The sequence below is a fragment of the Gekko japonicus genome, unplaced genomic scaffold (genome assembly GCF_001447785.1).
Source record: "Gekko japonicus isolate JY-2015 unplaced genomic scaffold, Gekko_japonicus_V1.1 scaffold86, whole genome shotgun sequence".
NCBI lineage: Eukaryota > Metazoa > Chordata > Lepidosauria > Squamata > Gekkonidae > Gekko > Gekko japonicus.
The window spans coordinates 1,645,843-1,667,441 of NW_015172005.1; the positions used below are offsets into that span (position 1 = coordinate 1,645,843).

At 43.2% G+C, this 21,599-nt stretch overlaps 1 protein-coding gene across 1 annotated transcript in view; it reads right to left on the reverse strand.

Annotated features, from left to right (window-relative positions):
* Positions 1-498: 498 nt before the first annotated feature.
* RICTOR (RPTOR independent companion of MTOR, complex 2) overlaps positions 499-21,599 on the reverse strand; it is a 37,072-nt gene continuing 15,971 nt past the window's right edge. Inside the window, exons 15-31 of the mRNA XM_015420163.1 lie at positions 20,341-20,467; positions 19,513-19,677; positions 18,271-18,347; positions 18,102-18,180; positions 17,619-17,728; positions 17,134-17,221; positions 15,653-15,745; positions 14,157-14,263; positions 12,717-12,946; positions 6,730-7,753; positions 5,685-5,865; positions 5,074-5,158; positions 4,105-4,338; positions 3,589-3,747; positions 2,183-2,306; positions 946-1,084; positions 499-853 (exon numbers count right to left, since the gene is read on the reverse strand). Of these exons, the coding sequence (XP_015275649.1) occupies positions 779-853; positions 946-1,084; positions 2,183-2,306; positions 3,589-3,747; positions 4,105-4,338; positions 5,074-5,158; positions 5,685-5,865; positions 6,730-7,753; positions 12,717-12,946; positions 14,157-14,263; positions 15,653-15,745; positions 17,134-17,221; positions 17,619-17,728; positions 18,102-18,180; positions 18,271-18,347; positions 19,513-19,677; positions 20,341-20,467 (3,097 nt within the window). The 3' untranslated portion in view covers positions 499-778. The remainder of the gene's footprint in view (positions 854-945; positions 1,085-2,182; positions 2,307-3,588; positions 3,748-4,104; positions 4,339-5,073; positions 5,159-5,684; positions 5,866-6,729; positions 7,754-12,716; positions 12,947-14,156; positions 14,264-15,652; positions 15,746-17,133; positions 17,222-17,618; positions 17,729-18,101; positions 18,181-18,270; positions 18,348-19,512; positions 19,678-20,340; positions 20,468-21,599) is intronic.

Consider the following 21,599-nt stretch of genomic DNA (forward strand, 5'->3'; position numbering starts at 1 on the left):
GACATGCATTTGTATGTACAGAGGAGGTCTGATTCTGGGGGATTGATAAAAGTGATCGGTTTGTTTAAAATCAAACTGTAGTGAAATTCCTTAATTGATTCAGTTACCACATCATTACATGTAACTGCGACAAAACGGAACAGACTGGCTAGCACAAATATTTTTGTTAACATAGCAACAATAAAAATAACTTAAGACTACCCCAGGTTACTGAGGATATTCTCTCTTCTTTCTCTCCCCCCAACATTAGAAATTTCCCAAATAGTGTTTACAAAAATTAAGAAAAATATCATGGAAGGCCCACCCACCACTAATCCCCCCGATGTCCATGCTTAGAGAATGCGCCACTGACAACAGTGGGATACAGCCTAAGATACCCTGACTCCCGAGATCCAGGAATTAAACAAGCAAGGCATCACTCTCTGTTTCTCCAGAACGGAAGTCAAAGGTCAGCCACGTAAAACACGTCCCTGCGTATTGTCCTCTATCGATGCTGCGTTAAAAAAAAAAAGTGAAATGAAAACCTGTGCAAGTGTTCGGTCCTTGGTTCTTCTTGCATATCTTGGTTAATTGTTACTTTCACTCTTTTAACAATTCCCCAAAGGGCTCAGATGGCGGAGGAAGCAAGCTCCATTGAGGGAAGGTTCTCTAGCTCCAATTCCACGTACCAGGAACTTCTTGAACGATTCAGGCGTCTCTCACTGGTGACCAGTCGACTGGAAGTCACCCAAGGCTACCCAGCAGCTTCATATTTACCTCACCCAGGGCAAACGAGAGGTCAGGATTCAGTTGACAAGTCAGCCATTTGTTGGTTTGTCGGTGTTGCCAGAACAGCTTCTGCTTCTTCATGCATCTGGAAGAGAAGATACAGAAATATATAAGATTCAGGATAATTAAGACAGGATAATTCAACCCAGTGATTGGCTAGATTTCTTGTCTGCTTACCTGTAAAAACTGTACATCTTGAAAGAGCTCCTGTATGAACCTTCGAGATGGTAACCGAAATGTGCAGTGAGCTAACAAGTAGGACACTTCAGAGTAAAGGCAAATGTCATCAAATGCTTGGGGGAACTTCTCTTTAATTCTAAAGAGAGAAGAAAGCAACTTCTTATTTCTCATGTGAATGCTGTTATTTAAGGACTGCTCCATCAGAACAGGAAGGAGACTTCTGAACAAGCAGTGAATGATGCACGCCAAGTATATGATAAATAATTTCAAATGACCAACCATTTAAACCCGAGGGAAACAGGAACCAAGATACAGAATGGACAGAACAATACAAAACAGAAATGGCTCCAAGGAGAATCTAATACGAAACAGAAATGGCTCCAAGGAGGACTTAATCCTCACTATTGCTGCAACTTGTGATGAGTGCAAGAAAACATTTGCTTGTATCATTATGGCTGCAACCCTGGTACCTGATATTGGATTCAGGCTCTGCAAACACTGCATTGGCAGTGCTGCGTTGAAAGTCATTCTGGAATGAGCCGAGTGTGCAGAGGACGACATGCACATGACCAAGACTCAGAATTTTCAAGCAGCCAGCACTCATGCATATGGTTATAAGAACAGGTCTCAACTACTGAAGCTACCACTGATAAAATTATTAACTGCGCAGCTGCAGTCAGCGAGCCTTGGTGGAGAACCACTGGGGGGGGGAGGTGTGAACAGCTGGCTTGTTGGGTTGGGGATCCATCTGCTTGAATCTGTCCCGTGGAGAAAGGCAGAAAACTCCCCCCCCCAGATATAGCCTATCATCACCTCCTGCTGTTATTCAGTCTTTAGTTTATTTCATTTTCAACATAAGAACATAAGAGAAGCCAATGTTGGATCAGGCCAATGGCCCATCCAGTCCAACACTCTGTCACACAGTGGCCAGAAACACCAGGTGCCATCAGGAGGTCCACCAGTGGGGCCAGGACACTAGAAGCCCTCCCACTGTTGTCCCCCCAAGCACCAAGTACATAATCCCAGTGAAACCTGTTTGGACATGTGCCAAGCAGTCGATGGTGCCAAGACCACATCTATACCATCTCTCACCAGCTCCACAAGCCACTGGTCAGCACAGACCCTGGCAGTTCCACCTATAGCCATGTCCCTCTGCTCTCCATGCTCTCTGCTGATCGAAGCACTCAGTGCTTGTAGAAGGCTGTAATTGCAGCAAGAAGAGAGAACCACTTACGTCAAGAGCCCTGTTTCATGGCCCTTAGTTCCGACTGAACTACTCAAGTTGATTACTAATCGCAAGACTTCTTTCCTCAGTAGTATGCGACATACTGGGGTGTCATCTGGAATTGACTTTACTCCTTGGGGGGGAAACAAATTTGACTGAATAAAACAAAACACACAAGCTGATAAGTAGGGCTGTATCAGTATTGCTGAAAACGCATAGATGGCACTCCGCATGGGGTAGCGGTAGGAGTGTCAGCCTAGGATCTGGGGAGATAAAAGCTTTGAAGCCCCACTCTGCCATGGAACATCACTGGGTGACCTTGAGCCAGTTACACACTTTTAGCCTAACCTACGTCACAGGGTCGATGTGAGGACAGGAAGCCACTTTAGGGAGAAAGGCAGGGTATAAATGAAGTAAATAACAGAATAAAAACCTGACACATTTCCACTTAAAACAAAGCAAAAAAAATCACCTTTGGATATAAATGACTGAGCAGATTAGAGAAGTATTTGTAGTTTCTACCTTCAACAAGAGCTCCTGCAAGAACAGGCATTTCCAGCAATTCCACTTTTCTACGTTGCATCCCTCCCACTGACTGTCCAATCTGTTCAGTCATTTAAGATCCAAGAGTGAGTTGCTTTGTTGTAACTGGAAATATGGCAACTTTCCCCACCTTTTAATCCACTTCATGTATACCCTGCCATTCTCCCCAACACTGCAACAGTCAGAAGGTCCCACAGTGCTCAGCAGCAGCTTCCGAGAAAGCATCGGGGCCACACGATGGGAACCGGCAGAGACCTCTCCCTTGAACTCTACACTTTGTTTGCAGTTGTTTGGTTCAAAGCCACATGAATTAAGGGGTAGTTTTCGAGGTTTGGTGGAGTCAACGGAGACCTTGTGTTTAAACCAATGTTGGTTTTCCTGAATGGGAGCTCTCACACCTGTGTGCAGTAAAGGGAAGGGGGAGAGAACTCCGTGCTCTACTCCTGATCTCATTGTATGTAGAGGAATGTGAGCATGTGACACAGAGGCAGGGAACAGGGAGAGAGAGAAGCAATAATGTCTAAAAATCCTCAGGAGAAGTTATGTGTAACTATTTGGCAGAAATGTTATAATTTAAGTCAAAACGTTCTAAAGCAGCAATCTAAATAACCTAAACCAAACTAAACATATTTCTATGTAAAATATTTACAATCTGGTTTAAAGTACTGTCCTCTCCAATATTCAGATGAATTAAAGACAGAGCACTGAAAACTGTATACAAATCTGAAGTATGGTGTGGTTTTTTTACCCTAAAACTAGCACACATACACCCAGGAGGTTTTGTCTGCAAATGTGGGGGGGTTCCCTAGGTTTACAAAACCTACTTGGACATTGTATCTGACCTTGTTAGATACAATGATGAAGTTACTTACCTATCACAAGATCTGTACTCTTGGTGCTACTAGCTGAGCCATGGGATACAGCGTCACTACATCCTGAAATCCCAGAAAATTTTGAGGAATGGGAAACCACATCCAGGTGGTTATGCATGGACTTTCCACACCAGTCAGAGTAAGGAATGTCTGAAAATTCTGATAACAAATTTGGGTTCAAGTTACACAAATGGTTTGTGTACAAGGAGGAAAGAAATACTGCGTAATTATGACTGAAGTAATGGAATGTACTAGAAACGGTAATGTTGAACGTGGTGAAATGCAAAGCAAACACCAAGAAACTCTTCCCTCAAAAATGCTTCCCACAAAGATACGTACGTACACTACATACAGCCACAGAGAGGATCAACCAACAACCCAAAAGATGTTAGCTTCCACAGAATTTGGCACACTCAATCTAAATTTAACAACACAGGTTTCTAGTTCTTAGAGCCACCACAAAGACAGAGAAAAACCGCTCGCCTTGAGACTGAAGCCAAGAACAGGAAAACTCACCTGTGCGAGTCAAGGTAGAGTTCACCCTGTTGCTATGCTGATAGCCCAGAATGTATGTGCAGACACAATAAAGGCAATTATCTTCTGTGTGCTCTTGGAGCCCAGTGTCTTCCATGTTTTCTAGGAACTGAGAGGCGTCTGAGCGGCTTGTGTTCATAATCTCCGTCAGACTGATCTGCTGCCGAAGGATCTGGAAGGGACTCTTTACTAGTTCAGTAGAACCACATGGAAAACCTGGAGATGTGTTACATTAAGCCACGTAAACAGGAATACAAGGGAAAGTACAGCTCCCAACTCAACCCCGGAGATTCCTTATATTTTTGGAAAATTACTCTGTCCCCAGAATATTGGCTACCACTATGAAAAACAAGGGCCTACCTGAGCATGGTACGTAAATACTCCCAATTGAAAAAAAATTGAAAAAAAAATGGCCACCCCAACGTAAGACTAGAAACTTTAGGGGGAAAAAACAAAAGAGGGTACATGCATACAGCATTCTCTGCATTGTGTGGCCATGACAATCTTGGCTTGAATCAGAGCCATGGCCTCAAGCAGGGCTAGTTTTGGGCAGGAACGCACAGGAACGGAGTTCCAGCTGGTTCCCAAGTTGGCCATGCCCAGCAGGAACTTTATTTTAATAGGCCACACCCAACAGCAGAAACTCATTAGGATTGGCTACATTCGGGGTGTGTGGCCTAACATGCAAAGGAGTTCATGCTACAAAAAAGGCCCTGGGTTTTGACAACAAACAAGGTAAACAGAATAAGAAGCAAAAGGTGGGTGTGGCTGGATGACCACACTTCTGGTAACATGGGGGTGCGGCCTAATGTGCTAATGAGCTGTGCTGTCAGGGGTGTGACCCAATATGCTAATGAGTTCCTGCTGTTGGGTGTGGCCTATTATGCTAATGAGTTCCTCACGTTTACTTTTTATTTATTAAGGGGAGAAAAAAAAAACTAGAAAGAGCACCTCCGGCATCCTGGGCAAAAACTTTAGCTCCTCGTTCATCAGATGAAGGCATCGTTTTCTTCTGGAAATAAGGAGTCTCCTTGACCTGCAATATTGCAAATGAAAAATTATGCCTCTGAGTTTCTTCTAAAAAATGCGACAAGTCCTCTTTCTCTGGTCAACTTGTAGATTTAGGAACGGCTGCTAACAACCAGAGGGATTTAAAAAGAAAAGCACCCTGACATGGACAGCCCAGGCTAGCCCGATTCTCATCAGATCTGAGAAGAGAAGCAGGATCAGCCCTGGTTAATATTTGGATGGGAGACCACGAGACCAGGGTCCTGACGCAGAGGCAGGCAACGGCCAGCCACCCTCTGAAGGTCTCTTTCCTTGAAAACCCTACAGAAGTCAGCTTGCGACTCGACAGCAAATTTTTTTAAAAAAATCATAGCTGACCAATATTGCTGTAAGTTTAGCAACTTCCTAATTGCTTCTCCGTGTGAATCTCCTAAAGGATGTCAAAAGAAGAACTTTGTCTGGAGGCAACATCAGAGCACTAAACTAGAGGTGACAAATGCCTTCACAAGAAGGTACATATGTTTAGGACAAAAACACTGTGCACGTGGACGCACCTGGAATATTTCATTGATGTCAACTGGGAGGGCAAGACCAATGTAATCGTCGGAGCTGCCAAAAGTAGCATTGGACACCATGGATCGAACAGAAGAAGAACGCTGCAGTGTGTTTTGGTTAATAGGGCTTAATAAGTCTTCTTTGTCTAGCGAGGAGGCGTAACTTAAAGCTCTCATGAATCTGTAATGAGCACAAAAGCAAGCAAGCCCCTGATGATATACTTTGAAAATCACCCCCCCCCTCAATACATATTTAACAACATGGAAAACCTTGTGAGATACACACACACTTCACATCTTATTCAAGGAACCAGTGTTTCGAATACGGCACATTTTCCTAAAATAAGCCTAAGAAACACTCAGACAAGCTTGTTGATTTTACTACTGTCCAAAAAACAAGGATAATTTAGGTTTCCTGCTAACTACACAGGCTGTAATGGAGCTTTAAAAGATACTGGAAGACCAATCGCAGATCTCCTAGCAACTTACCCACTTTGACCCAAACATAATGTCTAAGGGAGCCTTAGAACCACAATTTCTCTCAGGGCCTAGATCAGAAGACGAGGAAATGACCTGGTCCAGGAGCTTTGTTTGAAGCCAGAAGCCATGACGGAAAGCAGAATTACTCGTGTAGCTGGAGCTTACTTTGTTGTTTCAACTGAACAGGGGTTTTCCTCTTGGACAGCAGCATGGTGGTAATTTCAAAGGAAGCTCCAGCTGCACCCTGTGGCTCTTCTGCATTCATGCCTGGCTTTTCGGGGAGGGGCCGTGGCTCAGTGATAGAGCATCTCTTTGGCATGCAGGATGAACCAGGTTCAACCCCCGGCTTCTCTAGTTAAAAGGACCAAGTAGCAGGTGATTTGAAAGACCTTCACCTGAGACACCGGCGAGCCACTGCCAGTCTGAGCAGGCAATACTGACCTTGAGGGACCAAGGGCCCGATTCATTATAAAGCAGCTTCATGTGTTCGTGGAACACACCCCGAATTTCTGGCTCATTCCCTGGGGCCTTAACGAACCAAAAACAACCCGACCAAGACCCTCACCTGTTTGGTGTCAGTCGGGAGTCTAGGCTACCAGACTTCATTGTAATCGTGTCAGTGAAGAGCACGTCCTTTGCCGGAGACGCCAGGGCTTCTGAGTGAGACAAAGAGGGGTGCATCCTCTGCTGCTGCAAGCGTTTTAGCGTTGCGTAGCCAAAGGCATCTCGAGAACTGGTGTAGCTGAAGTTGTAGTCAGCTAGGCTCTTGATCGTCGCAAGCGAAGGAGCTTTTAGTGACTGTGCCCTCCGAGGAAGGGTGTGCGAGGAGCCCGGTGGTACCAGGGAGACAGAGTTTGACTTTGAGAGAGGCAGGTGGTTGGGCTGCGGGGTCGAACAATGGAGCGTCTTAACTGTCTTGGTGCTCACCACGGTACTTAAGCTCCCACAGTCCGTGTCTATGTTTGTGGTGTCCACCCCCACCGTCTCCCGGGATGGGCTTGAGCTCATTGAACTGATCCCGCTTGTGGTGGTATCCGTATTGAAACTCAAGCTACGGCTTTTGAAATGGGTCTGGGTAGAAACCTCTCCCATCAGTCTCTCTCGGCTCGTGTGTTCCCTGTGGTTCTCGTGGCAGAGGCTTTTCGGAAGCTTTAGGTCATTTTCGCCAAAGCTCGGGGTGCTGTCTGCGTCTTCACTGTGCTTGCTGCCAACAAAGGAAGTTTCCAGCTTCACAGTGTGGATTTTAGGCACCCGGAATATAGGGGCAAATTCATCCCCCTGGGTAAAATCCATGCTGCTGGAAGGCTCAGTCACTGTGCGATTTCGCCTCAAGCCCAACCTGGAGTCTGACAGCTTGCCTCCTTTAGGGTCGCTGCTACTCCTGTGTTTTTTATTAGGCAGGGTCAAAGAATTCAGGAAGCGGTTCTTCACAAGCCTGCTGGAGGCAAAGAAGGGGAAGGGGCTGCGATCCTTGTCTTTCAAGGGCCCAGCTCGCTCACAGGAATTCTGCTCTGCATCTTCTGAGATGTCTAAGAAGAAGGTACTAGTAGAGGTGCTGCCAAGCCTGTCGTCTTCTAGAATAAACATGCCTGAAATTGAGAGAAAAGCTCGGATTGCTGAACGCAGTTTTACAGAACTGTAACAAAGACACGAATCGTGAAGCTGGTACTCCCGAGTCCCAGCTGGAAGGAACAGGAGACAGAAACGCTGCAATCGACAGTGCCGGTGTGGCATAGTGGTTAGAGCGTCATACTAGGATCTGAAAGACCCAGGTTCCAATCCCCACTTCTGCTATGGAACCTCACTGGGTTACCTTGGTCCAGTCACACCCTCTTGGCCCCACCTACCTCACAGACTCAGGTGGGGTAGCTGTATCGGTCTGAAGCAGAAGAACCATGTTTGAGTTTGGTGGCACCTTTAAGACCAACAGAGTTTTATTCAAGGTGTAAGCTTTTGTGTGCAAGCACACTTCTTCAGATACCAGCACAAGATAGATTCAGGTGGGCGGCTGTGCTGGTCTGAAACAGCAGAGCGTTTGAGTTCAGTGGCACCTTTAAGACCAATAAAGTACCGCACAAAGTTGCTGTGAGGATGCAACCGGGGAGAGGAGAACAAAGTGAGCTGCTTTGGGTCTCCGTAGGGGACAAAGGCAGGGTATAAATAAAGTACACAATTAAAATAAATGATGAGTGGGTATGGATCTGATCACTGCCTGGATAGAAGACCGTCTGGGAAGCCTTCAGTTCAATTCTGACAGCAGACTGCATTGCACATCCATTAACAGAGTTCAAAAAGCAGACAGACACTACAGCCCCTATAAGTTGTTACTATGCTACTTAAATAAATTCATTTGGCAATCAAGAAAAGCTAGAATAAAGTTGAAGATCTTGCAAGACAAAAAAGAAAGAGGAGGCTTTGCGCTACCAAACTGGGCATTGTACTACAAAGCTACTTTAATGGTCTGGATAAAAGACTGGATAACACTCGATAATACAAGATTACTAAAATTAGAGGGACACGACTTGGCTATGGGACGGCATGCTTTTACCTGGTATGTTAAAGATAGGGCATATTTTAAACAGCATATGATCAGAGGCTCATTGATAAAAGTCTGGGAAGAAACTAAACATCTTTTTTAGAGTAAAACACCCAGATGGGTTTCCCCAATGGAAGCATTTATTAAACCTACATTATTTTTGAAACCTCTGAAGTGGAGATACGAAGACCTATTAGACAGTAAAAATAATTTAAAGATATCTGAGCTGCCGCAAGAGCAAAGCCCTATTTTGTCATGGTGGGAATGATTAAAACTGGAATCAAGATACAGTAAAGATAAAAAGATAGGTATCTATGAAAACCCGACAGAGCTAGACAAAGTATGGTTATATACCGAGGAAAAAATTGATAAAGAAACTGTATACCTTTTTACTGGATTATAATCTGCAAAACGGGGTGGTTAAATCTAAAATTACTTGGGCTCAAGATCTGGGGGACATAACATAGACCTAGAACAATGGTCTAAGGTTTCGAAGACTAATATAAAATTTACCAGATCAATTCCACTTAAGGAAAATATATACACAATGTTTTATAGGTGGCATATGTCTCCAGTCAAAATAGCTAAATGCTACCAGAAAGCAAATAATATATGCTGGAAATGTAAGCAAAATGTAGGGACTTATTTTCATATGTGGTGGCTTTGTGATAAAACAAAAAAAACAAACAAAAAAACTGGAGGAAGATACAATCAATAATACAATCATTATAACACAACAAGCGGGACCCATGATACTCACCGGGGGGGGGAGTATGCCCCATGGCCTGCAAAGCAGGAGGAGGTCCTCACTGAGGAGGAGGCAGCCACAGGTGAGCCCAGCAGCAACGGCAGCAAGCCCTGCCCACTCCCAGCTGCCTGCCTGCCCAGGCTCCCCCCTCCTCCGGCCAGCAGCAACTGCAGCGAGCTCTGCTCGGATCCCAGCTGCCCACCCTCCAAGGCTCCCCCAGCTCCCTCGCAGCTGCCAGCAGCAAGCTCCGCTACAGTTCCAAACGGCAAGTCCATTCTCCATGCATGTGCAAGAACGCAGTTTCAGTTTTGGGGGGATTTAAGTATCCCCGTATATTTTTTTAAACATGTCAAATTATTCTGCACTCCTAAGTAATGCGTCAAGTGTGCAGGAATTTCTGTTGAGCCTCCATGTGCCCCCAATTTGCAGAAATAAGTATCCGCACACACTGGGGACCCTTGGCTATTAGTATATAGACAAGTGGAGACCCGCAAGAAACTTGCGGGATGATTATCACGCACTGGGGACACTTGGCTATTAGTATATAGATACCTTCAAGGGAAGAATTTATACAGAAATTATTAGATATAGCTGAAACTGATAAATTAACAACTTTGTTAAAAGAAAAAGGTGAAGAAACTTTTGAAGATTTGTGGTCAAGATTCTATGAGTGGTTGCGCTAAACTTTTATTTTCTAGGGAAACAATACGTTATGTAAATTTAAGGTGCTTTATTTAAACTGTAAATGGTTGGGAGATCCTTTGTATTTTCAAGAGATTTGATATATATGTCTTTTGTTGTGTATATAGAAAAATCCTTAAATAAACTTTTTTAAAAAGTTATTACTATGCGACAGAAAATATTAAAGCATCATTCCACACCCTGATTCATTTAAGACATAGATGACTTGGGGACAAAAACTCTTTGCTATATAAGCAATAAGCAGTGCCAATCCTAAGTCACACACGACTAAGGCCAGAACTGCACCGAATCTTCTGACAATTGTATCGAGCATTTCTTATTGTGTGCCGTGGCACGTCAATAGCTGTTAACGTATTAAATTTTCTTTGAAATTCATATTTTCAGGCATGGTATCTTATTAACTTCACCACCCATTCCAGACTCTCAAAGAGAGAAAGTGCACTTTCAGAAACAGTGCTTCGTACTGGAGACATTCTTCAGGGGGTAGCCATGTTGGTCTGCAGCAGAACAGCCAGATCTGAGTCCGGGAGCACCTTGGAGACCAACGAGACAAAGGGAGCTGACATTCTCGAGAGCTCATACCCTGAAAAGACTTGTTCGTCTCTAAGGTGCTCCTGGACTCAAACCCCCTAAAAATCTGTGGCCCTAGGTAGGTTAACTACTGCGACTATACCAGTAGCAGTACACTGTAAACCGCTCTGAGACCCATTAGGGGTCATGGGCGGTATATAAATGCAATGTAAATAAAATAAATAAATAAATAAATAAACCTGGCTGTCCTACTGGAGAAAGATATGCTTGAGTGTTCCTCTGTAAGAAAATCTCTCCATATTTCTTGCTTAGTTTCCACTCTTGTATCTTGAAAGGCATGTATGAGTGCTTTCCCACGTTTATCGATATGAATTCCACTTATCTGTGCAACCAAACCAATTATGGAGATGTTTAATGATGCCTGTGAACTAGGAAGTCCCCAGCTGAAATCTCATCTGTGCCATGCACTTGCTCAGGGGTCTAAGGCAATCCTCCTTGCCCTAGCCTCAGTACTAATTTATTACATTCGATTGGTTGAACGCCCTCCCCCATAAGACAGGGCTCAGGGCTATCTTACAAAACTCTAACATAAATATAATAAAACATTAAAATCATGAAAATATACAACAATAAGTCATTAGTCAAATGGCGATAAAGCTGCCATAGTACGCCACTGCCTTGCGGGTGTGGGGGGGGGGAAGGAGGCAGGAGAAGTAGAAGTGCCAGTCAGATGGAAAACCATTGCTGTCTTCAACCGAATGCCTGGTGGAACATCTCTCTGCCTTACGTGCCCTGCAGAACTGCATTAAGTCCCGCAGGGCACGGATATCACTTGGCGGAGAGTTCCATCAGGTTGGGGCCGGGGCTGAAAATACCCTGGCCCTGGCTGAGTACAGCTGGATGTCTTTCGGGCCAGGGACCACCTGCAAGTTCTTATCAGCTGAGCGTAACATTCTTCAGGGGGTGTACCAGGAGAGGCAGTCCCGAAGATACGTGGGTCCCTGACTGTTTAGAGCCTTAACGATTAATACCACAACCTTGAACCTGATCCAGTACTCCACTGAAAGCCAGTGCAGCTCATGGAGCACAGGATGGATAGGTGCCATGCGTTCTGGATCAGGTGGAGTTTCCAGGTCAGGCTCAAGGGTAGCCCTATGCGGAGTGAATTATAATCCAATCTGGAGGAAGCCGTTGCATGGATTACAGTGGCTAGGTCGGGGCAAGAAAGGTAGGGAGCTAGTTGCCTGATCTGGCGTAGCTGAAAAAACGCCAGCCTGGCAACATTTGCAATCTGAGCCTTCATGGATAAGGAGGCATCCAGAATCACACCCAGGCTCTTGATGGTTGGTGCCGGTGTCAAGGGCACACTGTCAAGAGCTGAGAGACGGTACCCCAACCTTGAGTCACCCCTCGCCAGCCACAGAACCTCGGTCAGATTCAGTCTCAGTCGGCTCTGCTTCAACAATCCCACTCTGAATACTTGACAGCATTACACAAATTATCCACCTTCTATCAAATGTAGCTTTGCCAGATCTACAGGGCTTCCAAAGTTCAGAGCAAGGGTCCCCAACCTTTCTGAGATGGAGGGCACCTTCAGAACTTTGACCTAATGCAGTGAGCACAGCCACAAAATGGATGCCACTGGAGGCAGAGCCTATCACAAAATGGTTGCTGCAGCTTACCTTGAGTCACATGCTGGAGATGCTTGTGCTGTTGTAGCAGCTGCTACCAAAGCAACATTTCAAAAATCTGCACAGCCAATCAAATCTCCAACAGCCCATCAGAAACCTTGCTGGGCAAAAGCCCCACCTGGCCCTGCCTACTTTCTAAAAAGTCTTGGTGGGTACCAGGAAAAGGGTTGGTGGGCGCCATCGTGCTCACGAGCACCATGTTGGGGACTTCCTGGTTTAGAGTTAAGCTCTTGTCTAAATCTTCCATCAATATCCACGGGATGTAGCATTCTCAGATTTGCCGGATCACACGATCTACATACTTTTCTGAATATACGGCTGCTTACGCTGTTACGTCTACTTACTTGATGGTGCAGATTCACTTTCACTGTTGTGCCTTGAACTGGTAGATTCAGAGTTCAAACTAAGCGTGCTGGGAATAGAGGCGAGTTCATTGCAGAGCTGCTCCATGTCATCGGGGACTACTGGCCAAGGGTGCCGACGGCTGTGTCTCACCGCATCCCAATTCTGATGCTTCAGAATGTCACAGCCTTGCTTTGTTTTGGCTATCAGGCCAAGCACATAGACACAGGTCCTGCATTCACAAAACAGGAATCCACTTTAAACATGTTTTATATGATTTCAGGATTATTTAAATTGCTTACTTGTGTGTTTTTATTCTTTTATCTAAGCCGCCCTGAGCTGCCCTCGGCTGGGAGGGCAGGGTAAAAAAAATTGATAATAAATAAAATAATAAATAAACAATGTATTAAAATGCAACACACACATAGTTCTATAGACAATTTGACATACACATATATGTGAAATACAGTTAACATGAAGTCCTTTGTTACACACGCCCAAAGACATAGGCTGCAAGACTGAATGCAATTAGATATGACTATTTTAACTGAAGTGGCTTAATAAATTAAGTAAAGGTAAAGGTAAAGGTTCCCTTGCTCGAAAGCCAGTCGAATCCGACTCTAGGGTTGCGGTGCTCATCTCCGTTTCAAAGCTGAAGAGCCAGCGCTGTCTGAAGACGTTTCCGTGGTCATGTGGCCGGCATGACTAAACACCAAGGCGCACGGAACACTGTTACCTTCCCACCGAAGTGGTCCCTATTTATCTACTTGCAATGTCTTGCTTTCGAACTGCTAGGTTGGCAGGAGCTGGAACTAGAGACGGGAGCTCACTCCGTCATGCGGCACACTCGGGTCTCGAACAGCTGAACTACCGACCTTCCACAGCCTGCAGTTCAGCGTCTTAACCACTTGAGCCACCGCAGCTCCTAATAAATTAAGTACATACAGATTAAAAAATTAAGAGTTAAACTGTAGAAATGATTAGATTTACTATATTGTACATTTTAATATTAAACTATCAATCAATGCTTTTTCAAAAATAATAATATACAGATGAATAATAAAGATCCACTCCTAAAAAACATTATTCTAAACTGTAGATGTGTATAGTTTCAGTTTTCTGACTTCTAGTTCTGTTGCCTGTTCAGTAATGGATGTCCGATGTTTAAGGTCCTCTTTGAAAACAATGGCAGACACTGTGGCAAGGCAGCAGCCAGGGTGCAAAACCAATCACCAACATTATCCACTTCCACACAGGGGCCTCTGGGTAAATTCTAAGCTCTCCTTGTGGGATGCATCTCTTTTGTCCTAAAACCATGCAGGATGCTATATCATTTGCAAATAATAGAGGTGCTAGCAACAAATCAATCAATTTTAATGACTTTCAGACCAAGAAAAAAAGATCCCTCAACTGCTTTAAGTTTCCTGTTGTCAAATACTTACCCCCTAATAGACAAGACTTCACAATGTTGGGCAAGGGCCAGTATATCAGGAATCACATTTTCTTCTTGAAGCAAATTCAGACCCCAGTTTGAAGATCCAATATTGCCCTGGAATAAGAATATTACCTGTGACCAAAGCTTCACAGTGTTATAAGCAAAAATTCTACCTCATGAACAAAAAAAGCTAGCAGCATGAAAGTTGTGAGCAAGTTTACATTTGACTATCACATAAATTAGTTTTTTAGATTATTTCCATAACCTTGTAAAAATCTCAGAATGAATTATTTTAAACTATATTTAAACTATATTTTAAGAATAATTTAAACATAAAAGAACACAGAATCAAGTCAAATTTCATTACAGAAAATGTTGTCCTCTATGGGGGTACATCAGTCCTCTGGGGAATGGGTTTACTTGCCCCTCTCCACTATATTGGTAGACCTGGCCTTGGACCGTCACCCTGAGCTGAGCCTTAGAAAACATACCAGCACTGGGGGGGGGGGTCAGGACCCTGCCTAACCTAACAAATAGGAAGTTGCTTAAAGGTTATCGACCTGCCCAAACTACCTCTTTATTCAAATATTTATATCCCACTTTAGCTGTGACTCAAGGGAGCTTTTAGATTATACTGAAAAGCATAATAGGGGTATGTAAAAAGTATCAATTTTTTCCTGCTCCATTACAGCCTATGGGGACCATTATAGTCAACGGGCCCCATAGGTTACAGTTGAGAATTGATCTGGGGGTATCTGGGGCTCTGGGGAGGTTGTTTTTTTTTTAGGTAGAGGCATCAAATTTTCAGCATAGCTGCTGGTGCCTCTCCTCAAAAAACCCTCCAAGTTTCAAAAAGATTGGACCATGGGGTCCAATTCTATGGGCCCCAGAAGGAGGTTCCCCCATCCTCCATTGTTTCCAATGGAGAGAAAAAAAGGTTCGTGGACAGGATGCTGAAACCTGTCAGCAGCCAACTAAAACTTTGTGCGCCATCACCCCCTAGCGCAGCTTAGCGGGAACACTGCCTGAGACTAAGCTGACTGTGGAGATACTGATAAAAAGTACAATAGAATACAATATGAGGAGGTGAGGCTTAGAGTTTGAATCATGTTCTGCACAGATACTGACTTTCTATCCAGTATCATCGTTCCCTTACAAACTTTCCTAATCTCAAAATAAATTCTGCTACAGCTCATGCAGAAATTAAAAGATTTAGATTTGCTTTACGATGACATGACTCAAAATCAAATTGCCTGTCAATATAGAGAAGGGAGAAGATGTACCAAAGGACCCAATTATTTGTTTTCCAAAACAGATTCTCCCTGCCCCAATATCTCTCTTGTATTAAAAATTTCCATAAGCTATGGCAAATGGTATATAAAACTCAAAAGTGGCCATTTAACAGACAACATTCCAAGAACAAATAGATCAGTACATATACTCACTTACGTTTATAGTTATATAAAAATAGAAAACCCTGGTAGAGGTTTTTTTTTAACTAACCAGTGCCCAGAGAGCAGCCTTCAACTGCTTAATCCCTTCCCATTTATCCAGCATAGGGGAACGAACCGTGTAACTCAGGTCAGGAACAATACTCTAAAGGGGGGGAAAAGTACCTCAATGTTATTAGTTCTGTGTTATTTATAATTTCAGTTACTTTTTTCGACATAAATAAGCAACTGAAACAAAATACAAATAGGCTACTCTTTTTACTGCTTTCAGTATAACAACCACCTTTGTTCTGCTGCTTCAGACCAACATGGCTACTAACCTGAACACATTCTAAAAAAGCTAATCGTTCAAATCAAGAGTAGTAGCAACTAAATCAAAAAAGACTGCTGGTGAAACTGGAGAAGGATGTCTGAAACGACTGATTTACTTGGTATGTAAACAGTTTTTCTCATTTCATGAATATTAGTAACTATGAATAGAGTGAAATTAGATAATGCCTGGTTTTTCTTCAATTCAATGAATTTTTTAAAAATAGAAATTAACACAGCTGGGAGCCCTAAAATGTGAAGCTAAGTGGAGCCTTGTCTTGGACATTACAAAATCGACTACCTACATCTTTAACAATAAATCTGAGAGTTTGTTCACATTTTTTTCAACAGTATTTTCACACAATTGTTTCTCATATATTCTGCATGGCAGGTCAGGCATGGGAAAGTAAGATGATACATATGGGTGAGATACATGCTCCTGAACAATCACAGCAGCATGGAAATTGGTGAGGGAGTCATGACTAGGCTAATTACTCCCCGTTTCTGCACTTTTTATATAAAGTTCCAGGTGTCGTTTCTGAGTCATGCCCTGTGAAGCACAGCATGTGCTCCAGAAACTAAAAGTGATTCAGATGTTAGAAAAGCAAAAGTGTGAGGGGGAAAAGAGCTGCATTCTTATCCTTTCCCCCCCTCCTGCTTCATCATTCTGAACTGCTGGGGAAGGTTTGTTTCCCAAAGATTTTGTAATGGCTGTGCAATCCCTTGCCAGCTTTGGGACTCTCTTCTTTCAAATTGCATCCCAACATTATTTGGGAAAACCTTAAGATGAAAATTCTACGGCTTCCATGTAAGAATGGATGGCCATGACTAAAGTGAACCACTCCTGATTCTCCCCCCCCCCACTGAGTTAACACTGTGGCACTCCAGAACTCAGAAGGAATTTCCACCCATGGTTCTGTGAAACTTCACCGATCTCACACAGTTGCAAGTAGACTAGGAGACATTCATTTACTGGTTTCAAATGTAGGAGAAAGGATTTTAAAATGCATTAAGTTATAGGTTAAAGCAGATGTGGTAGTAAAACTGCTTACTAAAGCCAAATACACTCAACGATGATATCCTGTTTTCTTTCCTTATGGGGCTTAACGAGTAAACGTCAAGCCATCCAAATCAATAATACTCATATCAAGGATGCTAAAATAAATTCTAAAAGGGTATGTAGTGCTAACTTGATTATGAATGAACTAAATTAAAGTTCCTTACCTGAGCTTCCAACAAATGGCATCCTGTTTTGTGGTGTACCAGCTGACCATAAAGGTGAACTGGCAGATAGACATGTGGCCGTTGTAATCTGGCAGAAAGAAAAATGGTTTGATTTCACAGAATTAATTATAACAATTTCTCAAAAATGCCAACAGTTATTTCATTTTCTGTAGCCATTGTTTGTTTGTTTTAACAACTTACTCAATGGTGTCAGTCTTTGCCCTGACCTGGATAGCCCCGGCAAGCTCAGTCTCATCAGATCTCGGCAGCTAAGCAGGGCCGACCCTGGCAAGTACTTGGATGGGAGACCTCCAAAGAATACCAGGGTTGGGAGGCAGAGGCAGGCAATAGCAAGCCACCTCTCTGAAACATCCAAGCCCCATTAGGGGTTGCCAGAAGTCAATCATGACTTCCAGGCACACACACATGTACATACAGATACAGAAAATACACAAAAAAATAAAAGATTCTTAGTCTTTGCCTACCTTTGGTTGCTCCGGCGAACGTAATTATCACCATCAACAGGTTTGCGGTATGTGGTAAGTGCTTCATTGAGTTGCTCCTCTATCAACTCAACATATTTTAAATTGTATTCCTAAGGAGGTAATGAAATTGTCCGTCAGAGCAATATTCCTGATACTTTGTTCTCATGTACAGCAGTCTGCTGTGAGCTGAGAACTTTCTTCCTATTTTTATCATTACCAAGGCACTACTGCAGATGTCAGAAGTGCTATTCCAACTCAAAAAAGGACCTTTCGAATCAACATATTCACCACCACTATCGAATCAACATATTCACCCCCATCATTGAATCAACACTTCACCACCACCAGTCACAATGGCTGGTAAGGCAAGATGTTACACTGTGCCTTGGAGCACCCTGGCAGAGTAAAAGCTAACCTACAGAAGTGGGAAGAAATACATTTATATGAGTTCTACAAAACATGTTAATTTGTTTTAAAAAGTACCTTCTGCCATTTCTCCATTTGTTTTGTCACATATCCTCGTTCATTGAGATAGGAAAACCCTTTTGGAATTGATAGAAATCTTTAAAAAAAGAGATACACTGTTTTATAAATATGAACACTGATCAGTGATTTATTAATTTGGAAATGCCATACTTCATAATGTATCAACCTTAACAGCAGAAGTAAACCCTTGTCCCCAAGGTGAGACAGCGCTGGTTTCATTTGGATGAGGGCATGAAGGTTGGCCTAAGGAAAAAAAAAAGGAGGAAAAATGTTCAGAAGTGTAAAAATTTGTTACAATAAGTCTGGAATTCATTTTGGAGCACATCAGACAAAAATATCTGCATGTAGTCTCTTATTTTGAAATAATCTGCCCTTGAAAAAAAATTGATTTGTGAATTAAGACTTACTCTTGAGTTGCCAGCCCTTTTGCAACCACACTTAGGAAAAGTCACCAGCACAAAACACAGCACATCTTACAGGAGCCAAGTAATATAAAACTTTTATATCAACATGCAAAACAGAATCACCATTGAACACAAAAGATAAGAGTGCTGCGTCCTATGAACTGTCAATGGAAGGCATTGCTGCAGAATAGATCTCTTGCCTGTGTCTTCTGTAAGGCGGCTGTTCAGAGTCAGAGCTCCCTGGGGATCTGGTGAGATTTATTTAGTACAATTTTATCCCGCCCCTTCTCCAAAGAGATAAGTGAAGCAGATATCCATCTCCCATCCTCCTCACAGCAATCTGGAGAGGCTGAGTGTGTGACTGGTCCATGGTCACCTAGTGAGTTTCATGGCACATGGGGGATCTTCCAAAGTTGCCAGGTCTTACCTTGGCTGGAGCAGGGGACTTGGGGGGGGGGTGTTGGGTGGTGGGCAGGGACGTCATGCAACATCCCCGACATGATGACATCACTTGGAAGTATTTGGGCAAACTCTATGGGGTTTTTTTGCCTCAAAACCACAGAGTCCGTCCAAATATCAGGGCATTCCAACGCAACATCCCCAACATGATGACGACTTCCAAGTGATGTCACTACGCCAGTTTGGGGTTGGGGCTTCGCCCACCAGACAGTTGGCTGGCAGCGTGTCGAAGCCCCAATAATCGGGGGGGGGGGTTTCCCTGCCACCACCAGGGGAATGGCAACCCTAGATCTCCCAGATCCTTGTCCATCACTTTATTGCTGAGGAGCAAACACTGGAGGAAGGAGTCTTCTGCCAGCCCCCCCACTTGTGCAAGAGGAGTGTTGACCCCCCCAACCCCCAATGAAGAGAGAAATATCAGCTTCATGAACTCCTTCCATTCATGGTTGATGAGATAAAACACAATGTGTGCTTATTTCTTAATGAACTGAACAGAAACAGCGTGCATTTTACAAAGAGTGCACAACAGAACTGAAGATTCTCACCTTGTCTTCACATGCCTCATCAAGAATATCAAGAGCTTCAGAGGAGATAGCTTTGTTTTTGTCATGCAGCTGAGTGACTAGTAATTCAATCCCCCAGTTACTGAAGAATTCTACATTGGCTCTCAGCAGTACCCTTAAATGCTTTGTGGCGTACAATCTGCAGCTCTACAAGGGAGGGGGATATTAGATAAACAGAAATGGGCACATGAGAACTCACACAGACACAAAACCACAGACATTGATAAGCTACTGAAATCAACGGCAAACCCAAATCACACCCAGCTTTTAGGCTATTTGTGCTCCATAAATTTTAAATCCCAGCATGTTGAACTATAAGGGTCAGAAATTCTGTTCTTTAAATGGAAGCTTAAGCTTCTGGACCAGAATTGTGTGTTCTCCTAAAGTCTGTCTCTGCAAAGTGTTTACATGCTGAGGGAAGGCAAGAAATTTTTATTTCTGAATGTACAGTTATAAAAAATACATGGAACTCAATGTGTGCATTGAGTTTCCAGGGTTGAACATAACGCAATGTTATTACATTTTATCTCACTATTCCTTCGAGGAGCTCCTTATTCTACCCTTACAATAAGCTTGAGAAATAGGTTAGGCTGACAGTGAGTGGGTTACCCCATAAGCTACGTGGCTACGTGGGAATAAAGAAACTGGCTCATGGTCACTCAGACAGTTTCATGAGTAACGATCACATCATGGGTTTTCCTGGTTCAGTCCCACTCTATCCAATATAGTGCATAGTGAAAGCATGAATAAATCCAACCATACTTATATATTGTTCTGTAGGTAAGCATGTATAACTTTCCTGTCACTTACATCAGTAGCTGCCGTTAGGATTTTGGAGAGGATGACCCTTGCTAATCCATCCCTGCTGTAGTCCAAACTAGATACCGTCAGTTTTAGTAAGTGATCTTGGTTCTTCAAAGAGCAAAGATTAAGGAGGCTGAAAACAAGTTGAACACAATTAAACTTGGCTGGAATCCCTGTTAAGAGATGCATACATTTATACACATAAGCCACGTTCAGATGCTAAACCTGAATGGGAGTTAAGAATGTAAATCCGTATGTTAATGGGACTGATTTTAACACACCCTCCATCTGTTCTCTCTCACAATTTAGAATGAAATCTCCTTGGGGCAAGGAACTCCCTTGTTTGCCTATGTACCTTGCACTTGTACCTGAGGATGTATCAATTATTATATTGTGACTGTAGCAAGAGAAACAAAATTGAGTCATAATTAATTCTTTTCCATAGTAAAAGCTTCTGCTGAAAACTACAATGCACTTATCTTACAGGTGTTTTATAATTACCAAATGTTGACTCAGGAAAATATTACAGAGTGGATCCTGACCTCATTATTTGCATGCAGAAGACACTCCCACATGCAGAATGGCTTTTTTTGGGGGGGGGGTTGATTCTCCCACTTCTCCCCCCCCCACGCCAGTGCTCAGAGGGGCAGCCCACTTTTAGGAGGCACAACTGAAACAGGAGGGGGAATGTTCCCTCTAAGCTGTGGAGTCTTGTGAGCAAAAAATCTACTTTGTGAGCTACTGGCATTAAAGTTGTGAGCGAGCGATTTGGCTGCTGCATCAATTAGTTTGCTCTAAAGCCATCCTTACTGAGCTAAGACAAAAATGTGTGAGCCAGAGGTTAAAAAACTGTGAGCTAGCTCACACTAACTCAACTTAGAGGGAACACTGGAAGTGGGGAAGTGAGAGCTTTCTGCTCATGCTAGATAGGATCCAAGCCACAGAATATTTCAGTTGTGTTTCTTTTAAAGCTGGACTATCACTTTCGTAAAACAGTTCTGCATTTTGGATTCTTGTAGGTCATTATATAGTCCACAGAACAGAAGCAATATAAATGGCTCAAAGGGACTCAAATAACTTTAATGACATTTGCATACCCTGTTTGTCTGGAATCCTACCTTTACAAGTAAAATCTAAACATTACTAACACTTTTCCTTTTAAGGAAAGTGCTTACTAACCACTTAGCTCTACTGCTTTGGGATTGGGGAGCGGATGCAGGGGAAAAGAAGATGTCGAATAACTGTAGATCTAGAGAAATGTAATG